Genomic DNA, 11,621 nt, shown 5'->3' with positions numbered 1-11,621 from the left:
TATCCAGAGCTCGTAATATTATAAATGGCGAGTTGATACTACCAGATAGAAATGGCAAAATGGTTAAAAGAAAATAGTTATCCACTCATATTATTCATTAAAAATGGGTTGGATAATGAACTTTTTACAAACGGGGTCGAATATGAATAAGAACCATATTATCCACTTAAAAAATGGTTAACCAAATGGATAACTAATGTATTTAACTTTTACATTTGTAAAGCTTCAAATTGAGGGTTCCTCAAGTTTGGGAGACTAGGAATTCTCCCTTAAGTGATCATATTCAAGAAAACATGGATATCCATATTATCCGCTGGATAACCCGTTTTTTATCCGTCTCAAATACGGGTCGGGTCGGATAATTTGTCCGTTTTTTGAATTACCCATTTCCTACCCGCTCATTTTCGTCCGGCTCATATCCGACCCAACCCACCCATCTGCCACCCCTTCTAGGCTACTACAAGAGTGGCAGAGAAATATAAACGGTGATGCACAACACAGTGTTACGAGGATACATCATCTGGTAAGGCAATTTCTTCTTGAAAATACATAAATAAAATAAAGAAAGGAAAAAAGAGGCTTCAATTATCACTCAGGAATGTTACATGGTACAAATCTGCAGATATTTCATATTCCATAGGCTTGCAGTGAAGATGACTTTTGCATGCTTCAGCTTCTTGTCCCAGACAGTAATATGATGCAAACCTCTTAGGGAGATATGTATGGAGCTGTTTGCCTCTCATTTCCTGATAAATGTTGAATCTTGAGGAGCATGGTAATGAATTGTGAGACCTAAAACAAACTGGACTATTCTTTGAATCCTAACAAAAGGGGCAAACTTATGCTGTCATATATATCCTGCACCGTCTCGTCCCTATTGTCTCCTAATGCATCAAGCTGCATAACCTCTATTCAGCGTGTGGCTACTATTTTATATTCCCTAACTTACAAACATCAAACTGAATCAGATATCTCCTACAAAGCGTCATTACTTTCTTTTCTTGAGTCCATGACATTGTCAACATTATGACTATCGCCTTCTTCTTCATTAGACGATCTTTCTTCTGTTTCTTCTCTGGTTTCTGGCTTTGGATTTGATTGGCCTACTTGAGGTCCCTCAGAACAGTCAGAGTTTCTTTGATGAGATGTTTCATCAGCATCTTGTTCAGTTGAATTTGTCTCAGTTGTTTCTGCTCTCCTATCAGGTGTTTCTTCAGTATTAGCTTTAGTTGGAGCAAGGATGGATCGGCGGCAAAGGGGGCAGGTGTTATGAGTGACTAGCCAGTGGTCAATGCAATCCATGTGAAATGTGTGACCACAAGCAGGTATCTGTTGAAGCTTATCCTCTGCTTCGTAATCGCCTAAGCACACTGAACATCTGTCCCAGCAAAGATCAAACTTCATCAGAAAACAATGTTTAAATATTGAGTTATGAAACTTCTTCATAGTTAAAAAATAAACAGCTATTTTGTAATCTCTCCAACATGTAATTGACTATTCATAATAAAAAAGCAAATGGTGTTTCATTTCCCAGCAACAATTGCTACAGAAACCACAATCGGAATAACTAAAGTTGAGGGAACATCTTGGTTTTAAGACCAAAAATGAAATTAGCTGCAAGTACAAGAACATTAAGGTAGAACAAGCAAATGTCTAGAACCAAAACTCAGCAAATATCGAAGGCTATTCATGATAGTACGTTTTATGGAATGCGGTCCCATTTTTCTATGATGACAGATTGACTGTTTTTAACGAAATTGTTTTAGATCCAGCAGTGATTGTATGTGAGGACTACTAAAAGATTTTCACAAGTTCTCAGCCATCAGACGATCCACATATCATTGTTTGTGGTGTATAACATCAAGAGGCACATTTTCAGAACATGACAAATCTGCTGCCAGTTCAGCAAAGTTTACTGAAATCAATAAGATGGGATATATTTTTGCTAGCATAATTCTTTATGGTACTTTCTTTCCAAATACACCTTCAAAGCAGGCAAGTGACTCTGCAGCTGGTCATCTAAATCAGTGTAAGAATAACAATAGCTCCAGAAGTTGGAGAAGTTTACTAGTATATCTTTGAAATTGTGTTTGGATACATATGGCATGTTTTCATCTATCAAGAAAGTGTGAAGTTTCATTTATATCTCAAGATTACATTCTGTATTTTCACATCTGCAGATGTATCTAATATTGCTACCAAAATTACTCCAAATGCATGTACATGAACTTGTAACTTTTTTACAGACTAAAGAACTGTAAGATATTTAGATTGAGCAAATGTTGTAACATTAGTAGTTCAATCCTATGACAGAATTTGAATAGTTGCTTTCACTCAGACAATTAGGGAAGGCGCTCACTGATTTGGGAGATGTAAGATGTAGTGATTTCATTTGGCATCTACTAGAATTCCAGATTCCGACTTTATTTGATTTTACACGGTATATACCATGATCTGCCTTTATCCTACCTACCCACTTGTTGCACTATCAACTTGTACAGTATGAGTATGTTATAATTTGTAATTCTCAACCGGCTATATATATAATAGTATGTTATTTCTCAGAATAGTCCGTTAGAAGCTTTATGACAAACCATTGACTTATTTGTAAGTGTACCATCGCCTATATTGAACTCCACTACTGCACCAAAACAAGTCGCATAACGACTCCCTCCCTCCCATGACTGAAAGAAAAAAAGCCTATTTTCCTAATCTTCACAATTGAAGGCTAAGTTTTACATCTAAATTTGCTGCATTTTGTACAGAAAAATCAAACAACATTGCATATTTGATTACATACTTTTGTGTGGGGAGGGGGCAGAGTCCTATTTAGCCATCTCACATCAGGTTCAATTGAACCTACTACTGTTGGCTTGGACCATGTATACATAAGCAATGTAAAAGAATTTTACAAATAGACATAAAATTCTGTTTAGACGATAAACTGCATCCCTCTGAACGCATTACTTTAAATTTTGGCAAAATACATAAGTTGTCACCTGACCTATGACCTAAATCCCCCTTACACACTTTCTGCAAACAAAAATTATTTTACACACGCAATCTTTCTAAAGTGTGTCTAAGACACATTACTTTTGTCAGATGAGGCGCGCGTGTTTAACAAATAAAAGTGAGCGCGTCAGATCTATACATGTTTTGTCAACATGCCCATCTGCAGCTTTATTCCAACGGCTCAGATTTAATAAAGTCGATCTGATGGTCTACATTATTCTTTTCTTTTTATCTTTTTTCTTTTTACCGAAAAATGTCTTTCTAGCCTCCATTTTCTTTTCTCAAGGTACTGTTCACTCAATCTCATTGGATAACACAATAAACTCCGGTGAAAGAACTTTACGACGCATGTTATATTTTTATTTCTTTTGTTTGCTAAAATATACTCCGGTGAAAGAACTTTGTGGCGCAGGTACAATGCCACTATTATTTCCAGCCACTAACGGCGTATCTCGCCGTTAATTACTTCGATCGTTTTCTCTACTCGAGAAGCTTGCCGGTAAACTAGTCATTTTCAAGTTTTTTCTTTTCCTTTTTTTCTTTTTCCTTTTATAATGAGAGGAGCGTGTGACCGGAATAAAGGGATAAAATAAGTTTGACTTTGATTTTGGTTGCAGATTTTGAATGTACGGTTGCAGATTTTGATTTTAATTTCGGTAAATAGAAATTTCAAAATTTGATAAGTTTGGGTGCTTCAATTATATGGATAGGTTCTTGATTCATGTTAATATTTTGTTCTGGTGGGGATTTGCCATGGCTGTTGGAGTTTAGAGGAAGAGGTCGATGGGTATGGGGTTCAGAAGAAGATGAGAAACGTGGGGGAGGGGGCTTTGTTTCTTTTTTGCTTGTTTTCTTTTAAATATTATCAATTGGTGTAAATTTAGTATTTTCTTTTTTTTTTCTTGAGTTAGGACACGTGTCACGACCTTATTGGCGCGTGACCTTACACATATTTTGAAAAACTGGTCAAGAAAAAAGTGATGTGTACTAGCTACACTTTAGAAAGGTTGCGTGTGTAATATTATTATCGTACACAGAAAGTGTGTAAGGGGGATTTGGGCCATAGGTCAGGTGGGTACTTATGTATTTTGCCTTAAATTTTAGATCTGCTGGTTGGAACAGGGGCGGATTTATAGGCAAAAATAGGGAAAATGACACTATATAACCGCTCTCAAAATAATACCGAAAAAATGTATAGTATATATATACACTTTGTATGTTACATACAAATTTTATATATTTTTCGGCTATTGAATGTAAATAATTTCTGGCGCGGGCTAAAAGTAATAATACCCCCAAAAATATGGTGCACTTGACCCGTGGTCTTTCCGCAAAATTAAATGTTTTATGTACATATTTTCTAAAATTGGTATAATATTAACCGTCAACCCCCATTCTCCAAGAATGGTTGAATGGTGCACTTGGTTGAAGATTGAGTTAATTACCAAGAGGAATAGGGATCAATTCCTACTTAATTTACATACAAAAAATTCAGGCAGGCAGAAACTTACTGAGTGTCATTGACAGAGAAACTTTGCTTGAACACAATAATAGGCAGCATTTCCCTCACCTCCTTCTTCAATCCCAATTCACACTGGTAAAATACAACCAGAATCAACAAAGACTAAAAATAATAAGATTTAATAACAAATAATAAGCAAAATCAAAATTTCCTCAAAACAAATTGCTCCTTTACATACCTGTGACAGTTCATCAGGTTCAGTAGCAGTGTCCAATGTGGAAGTCCTCATTCGTAGAGAGGACCAATCAACTCTCCGACGACGAAGATAAAATAAGTAGAATAATAATAATAATATAAAAACAAAGAAAATAGGGATTGAAAAGATGAAAGCTTGATAAATCTTTAATTGAGCTAAAGCTTCAGAACAACAATTAGAAGATGCATTATTACTAGTAATTCCACTGTTTTCTTGTAGATCTGGGTACCCTTTTCCAGCAACAGACATCACTGAAAATGCTGCAATAGTTGTCAAATGTGATTAAATTTCACACTTAAATGAGAATTTAGGAACACCCAGATGGAAAAATGGAATCAAAATGCAGTTTTTAGAACCAAGAAAATAGCTAATTTTAAACAAGAAAAAGATTGGATGAGAAATAGAAAAAGTTAGCAGGTAATATATATAGTAATGGAGGGGGACGTGATGGTTTGAACAATTGGATAGTATTAGAAGATTTGAGCAGTTAAACAGAAAAGGTAAAAACTCATTTCCTAATTAAATGCAATAAAATCTGGATTTTGGAACAAGACTACTTCTTAGCTAGCTTCTGCTGACTGGATGGGCCCTATATACATGATAAAAATAAGGTTTTTTCCTCCTTAAATTTAGTTTGGTGGTCGCATTGAAGTAATATTAACTAGAGGTGTCGGGTTCGAGTTTTGAGTATGGAAAATTCTTTGGTAGGGAGTGCTTTTCCCGAATGGGGCTTTACACGGCGCGAATCCATATATAATCGGGTTCAAATGCGGGTATTGAATACCGGGTGGGAAACAAAAAAAAGTAATCATAACCACCAAAAGTTTTTTTTTAATTTTGTAAGAGATGAAACCCGCGGCCGCTACGACCTTTGTCATAGCCTCTGCCCTTCGAATGAACACTTTGTGTGTACTGGATAAACCTCTCCCTATGTAATAGCCTGCAAACCACACACCTGTGTGACAAGCTCAATCCAGAAGGCAGTGAGGGGAGAATCGATCTCAGGTCATCCGTATGGATGACCGCCCTCCAAACTAACTGGGCAGTGCCGAAGGGTCTTAAACCGCCAAAAGTTGCACTGGGATTATAAATATATTTTTATTTTTAACTACATATTTTGAGTTTGAGTTTTGAAAATAAAGGCGCAACTTATTGATTTACCCGTAGGTGAGATTCTCCCGTGCGAATCCAAATTAGTTGGGTCTAAAGCATGTACCGAACATGAAACGAAACTAAAAAATAAGGATACTTGGGCCCTATTTGTCCATAATTTCTTTTTTAAAATGTGTTTGTCCATAAAATTTTGCAAGTTATTAAAAAAAATTCGAAAATGAGTTTTTCAAACAAAATTTTCAGATTTTTTCCTACTCACAACACTTGTGCTATTTCCATTATCTATCTTTCAAGAAATGTATATTGAGCATCATATGAGAATATTTGGCATTATAAACTACGTATTGTCTTTGAGTAAGACTGTTTGAAATAATTAGTTATATTATCTATAAATGCTTCTACACTTCACCATTCAGACTCAGTGGCGGACCCAAGATTTTTATCAAGCGGGTTCAAAAAAAAAAAAGGTCATATATGACTAGCTGGTTTCGAACTCAGGACCATGTGGAAAATTTGAACCCTCTTTATCAACAAGCTAGACATTTTACTTGTTTCAAGTGGGTTCAAAATTATATTTATACCTTTACTTGTCTGAAAACAGCAAAAATATACCTATATATACAGTGTTATTTTTCGATGAAGCGGGTTCATATGAACCCACTTGACTCCACGTGGGTCCGCCCCTGAGTGCTACCAATACAGACTCTATTTAACATTACTGCACTTCGATTTCCTATACGCGCTTTGGATTAATCTGTTTGTTTGTGGCTTTTAAATATAAATTCGATTATTTATTCTAAAACAATTTTTTTAGTTAAACAACTATGAGAATAATGTGTCAATTATCCAAAAACTATTAGGAACAAGCTTGTTTAATTAGGATCAACTTCATGCACATGTTTCATTTGATTAAGGGTCCCTTATTGATTACAATTTGATCTTCAATTAAGACATATATGAAATAAATTACTTGATGCGTGAAAATATTGAAAAACATGAAAGTTTGTTAGGTGGGATTTAGACCTTAGTATTATTTTTTTCATTTTTTTTTGTCTGTTGATAGTGTTTAAATTATAAAACTAAATATTACTAATAAAACGATGGTTTTCTTTAATCACACGGAAAACTCATTTTCTTCTTCAATTAATTACTAACTTTTAGTTTGGGAGAACTCAACATAGATCTAATAATTTTCAGAAAAAATATTTTCCGAATTTTTTTCAAGAGAGCAGAAAATTTATATATATATATATATATATATATATATATATATATATATATATATATATATATTTCAAAATAGTTCAAAAGCACATTCTCTCCATCTATATCAAAATAGTTCTCCATTTTGATATAAAATGTTTTCTTGAAAATATTTTATGATAACTAAACAATAAAAAATAATTTTTTCATAGAAAATATTTTACAGGAAACTGAGTTGCATCATATAAGACACACCCTAAGACGATATTATAATTACGTTTGGTTTCTTTCGTCAAGACCCTTTGTTCTTAGTTATTGCATGTTTTGCCATTTGCTCCCGCTGCCTTTTATTTTGTTGTTGCTATTAATTGGTAATTGCTTCCTTTTATTGTTCTTGAACTGAGTATCTATCGAAAACAATCTCTCGATCTTCATAAGGTAGAGGTAAAATATGCGTACACATTACCTTTCCCAGACCCCACTTGTGAGATATTACTGGCGGGGTTTGTTGTTGTTGTTTATATTGATTGATTGTGACCGTCATAATAACTCTAATTTTGACTGCACCCTAAATTGATATAGGTAGATAATTATTGGTGAAAATAATTTGAATTATTTTCGTTGTAATTTTGGGCGTTAATACGTAGTGATCGTGATGGAAAAGGACTTGTTTGTTGTTGCTCACAATTCAGTACAGCACGTTGCATTGGAATTATATTATTGGCAAGAAATCAGATAAATATGGTTTAATTATAAAATAAAATAAAAACCACATTAATCCATATTTAGTTGACTTTATCAAATCTATGCGCACAATCTCTTTGAATATAAGAATAAAAAGATACAAAATAAATTATCACAACAACAGCCAATGCATATAAATCATTCTTGTCCTTTCCAAATTTGCCTCTCCTTGGTTTGGGGAGGCATATAACTTGTTCTTGTCCTTTTGAATTTTGCCTTCTGGGGTTGGAATTTCCCCAACAAGAATTAAGAACAAAACAGAATAAGTTTCTAAAATATTCAACATATAATTAATGATTATATATGAACCCAAATCTAAAATACCATATATGTACGTACTAGGTAGTTACTAGAATTCTATTTATTTTATTGATGTTGTCTCTTTTTTACTCTTAGCATATATTAAAAAAATATCGAAGGATAAACACGACAGAAGACCTTAAAACTACATAACGTTTATCTAAAGATCATGACCAACAAGGATGGTAGTGGAGTGTTAAGTATTTCTTCATCCTTAATATTTTCTGTCGTGCGTGTATCAGCGCACGTACTAAGCAGAGGTAGGCTCGTGCAAGCACGTGCCCAACATGCTAAACAAAGAAATGTTGAAGTCATTGCAACTTTGTAATATTTCTCAATGTTTATCAAAAAAAGTTTAATTAAAGTACCACTAAATAATGTGGTGCAGCGGATATAGCTGCTCTTCCTTTAATTACAGGACTCGGGTTCGAGCCTTGAATATGAAAAATTCCTTGATAGGGAGCGCTTTTTCCAGAATGGAACCTTACGCGGCGTGAATTCGGATATAGTCGAGCTCTAATACAGATACCGGACATCAGATGGGAAACCAAAAAAAAAGTTGTGTCTAATGATAGTAAACATGTTAATCTCTCCATGAAATTAGACGGAAATATTTATCTTTACTATTTTTAATTGATACAACAACAACAACAACAACGACCCAGTATAATCCCACAAGTGGGGTCTGGGGAGGGTAATATGTACGCAGACCTTACCCCTACCCTGAAGGGTAGAGAGGCTGTTTCCAGGAGACCCTCGGCTCAAAAAAACAATAGGAGATGATGTATTAGTACCATAAAAATGCGTAATAAAAATAACAACAATATATAAGAGATATGAAATATGAAATACAGGATACGAAATACGAAATACGTAATAGATGGCTGGTATAGTACAACTAGAAGGTAAAGCCCTGCATCAATAGACGATCACTGACATTCCTAGTCTAACTCCTAACTAGATAGTCTCCCTCACTTGTGCTGTAGAAATATTCACACTCTCCCCTAACCTACAACCTTAATGCTCGACCTCCATAATTCCCTATCAAGGGTCATGTCCTCAGTAATCCTAAGTCGCGCCATGTCACACTCTCCACTATTTTTAATTGATATATATAAATTAGTGGTAAATTTTATTAGGAGTAAATTTTTTATATGAATGAAGGGGTTGTATAATGGTGTTATGGTTCTTCTTCGATTGAGATAAACATTAAATGTCAAGTTTGGGCAGCCTTTATAGCATATAACAATATAATTATTGTTAATTTGAATTCTTGGATATGTTAATTATTCCAAATTGCAATAAAATAAAGTTGCTTTCGTGAGCAGCACATATTCATCCACGATTATTTTAAAAACCTTTTTTATTTTTTTCAAAACATACAAAGTCGAGTTTTTGCATCTCAATCGGTGAAGTTCTCAACCAAACTTGAAATAATAAGTCGATTTTGTTTACTTAACTTTGTCCGAATATGAGTTAGTAATTTGTATCGGCAATTAAAGTTTTAACTAGGAGTGTATAAAGAAAATCGATAAATTGCATCAAACTCAAAATTCGAATCAAATCAGAAAAAAAAAAATCGAATTTGGTTTGGTGTTGGAAAAATAAAACCCGAACATAATTGGTTTGGTTTGGTTTTAACTAAAAAAAAGTCAAACCAAACCAACCTGATAGTACATTTATATCATTTTTAAAACTATTTTATACATATAAATATTTATTGTAATGTAATTTATAAATATTTCTTAAATTTTTTTACAGTTTTATCTTTTAACGTATTATTTCAAGTTTAGACTTAACATTCTTGAATGGTAAATAAATTTTATAGCCCACAAATGTAGTAACTCAAACAAAGTTTAAAACAATACTAATGCAGTAATGCCAACAAAAGAAATTCAATTCAATCATTAGAACTGACGATAGTGTTGGATATCTATTTTTAATTTTACATTGGTTTATAATAAAAATGTATAATTAATTTTTCTTTTTTCTTTATTGCTTAGTTATGTAATTAATAGTACCAATTAGCTATACTAAAATTATATAGTATTTTTAGATTATGTTAATTTTTATTATGACTTATTAATTAGCAATATTTGCTTTATGCAATTTTATTATCTTTGTTATTGAATATTTTAGTATAATGCTATGACTTATCTCATATTATTGTGTTATTTTCTTGAAAAATACATTATATAGTTGTATCTTATTAGGACTAAAGAAATACTTGGAGCACAAGTTACATATTTTATGTTATGAAGATTTTACCGAAAAAAACACGAAAACCCGAGAAAATCGAAATTGAAAAAACCGACTTTGTGGGTTTGGTTAATAAATTTAAAAACTCGACATCATTAGTTTTGTTTGGTAATTGAAAAATCTGAACCAACCCGACCCATGTACTCCCCTAGTTTCAACATTTGATTTCTTATAATTTAATGGTGTAATTTAATCTGATAGCGAGTAACTTATATTTATTGGGGGAAAAGTTCTTTTTTTTTTTCTTGATCCCTTCATACCATAACAAACACGCCCTAACTCATTTTGTCAAATTTAAACTACTAAAATTCCTGAGTAATTCAAGACATAAATTGACTTCAACTTGAGAATTTCTTCAAGAGCTTAATGGTACTATCAGTAAAAGAAAAAAGAAAAAAGAGAGAATTTATTATAAAGTTAAATATATATATATATATAATTGTGGAAATGAAAAAGGTGATGTGGCATGTCTCAAATGCTAGGCTTTGTATTTATCTTTTTTCTCCTTTTTTTGTTGCTTTTTCCTTATTTATGCTATTGTAAAAATTAAAGTCTAATAATTATTACTCCACCGTTTCATAAATTGCAAGCACTGATTCATCTACTAATCTAATACTATTTATTGTTCTAACGTTTCATTTAACTAATTAAAGCACAATTTCATTATCTAATCTATTCATATTCCCTTTTCCACCAATTCACTCCACTAACTAATGATTTTCAATAAATTTTGCTTTTCACATATCTTGAAATGTGAGTATCTCTAAAACATAAGTTTTCTCACTTTAGATATTAGATAGGAATAGGCAGAGAAAGCAACTAACAGGCATGGGAAAGGAAAAAGAACGAGGGAATCCACTGCCACGCTCCTTTTTGTTTTATACTACTAACTAATATTATAGGTACATAAGCTTATGAATACTTACATTTTATTCATTTTGAGTTTTCCTTAGTATAATATCTTAATTTTTTTTCCCTTAATGTTTAGTTCAGTTGTTGCTCCTGTTGTTCCTCAGGTATAAAATACATTGCGTTATGGCATAAATATTTAAAAAAAATCTGAATATTGTAAAATCTTCACTAATTTAATGGTGTTCATTTGTGTTGCCTACTATCAGGTAACATAATCCAAATAAGCATAGTGGGTTAATATTATGTAAGTACTTTCTCTTAAGCAAGTTGTAAGTTCTTATTTCTCTTTTATTTTTCCTCTTTTGAGATCTTGATCTACTTTTTTTTTTTTTTTTTTCAGTTTGATTCGCTCAGAGAGAG

The 11,621-nt window shown here is 32.9% G+C and overlaps 1 protein-coding gene across 1 annotated transcript; it reads right to left on the bottom strand.

Annotated features, from left to right (window-relative positions):
* Window positions 1-559: 559 nt before the first annotated feature.
* On the bottom strand, window positions 560-5,260 carry LOC107791061 (RING-H2 finger protein ATL7-like). The gene is made up of 3 exons (XM_016613054.2): window positions 4,713-5,260; window positions 4,524-4,606; window positions 560-1,378 (listed from the first exon to the last, which is right to left on the bottom strand). Exons 1-3 carry the CDS (start codon window positions 4,977-4,979, stop codon window positions 976-978), a joined length of 753 nt encoding a protein of 250 aa, XP_016468540.1. The 5' UTR covers window positions 4,980-5,260; the 3' UTR covers window positions 560-975.
* Window positions 5,261-11,621: the final 6,361 nt, after the last annotated feature.

The sequence above is a fragment of the Nicotiana tabacum genome, chromosome 8, assembly GCF_000715075.1.
Source record: "Nicotiana tabacum cultivar K326 chromosome 8, ASM71507v2, whole genome shotgun sequence".
Lineage (NCBI taxonomy): Eukaryota > Viridiplantae > Streptophyta > Magnoliopsida > Solanales > Solanaceae > Nicotiana > Nicotiana tabacum.
Note: the sequence above shows the minus strand (reverse complement) of the source record. Positions and strands in the feature narration are given on the sequence as shown.

Coding starts and splice junctions, on each gene's coding strand:
- LOC107791061 (XM_016613054.2), bottom strand. CDS start 4,979: ATGTCTGTTGCTGGAAAAGGGTACCCAGATCTACAAGAAAACAGTGGA. Junction 4,607..4,712: donor AACCTGATGAACTGTCACAG/GTATGTAAAGGA, acceptor GTATTTTACCAG/TGTGAATTGGGATTGAAGAA. Junction 1,379..4,523: donor TTCTCTGTCAATGACACTCA/GTAAGTTTCTGC, acceptor TTGCTGGGACAG/ATGTTCAGTGTGCTTAGGCG.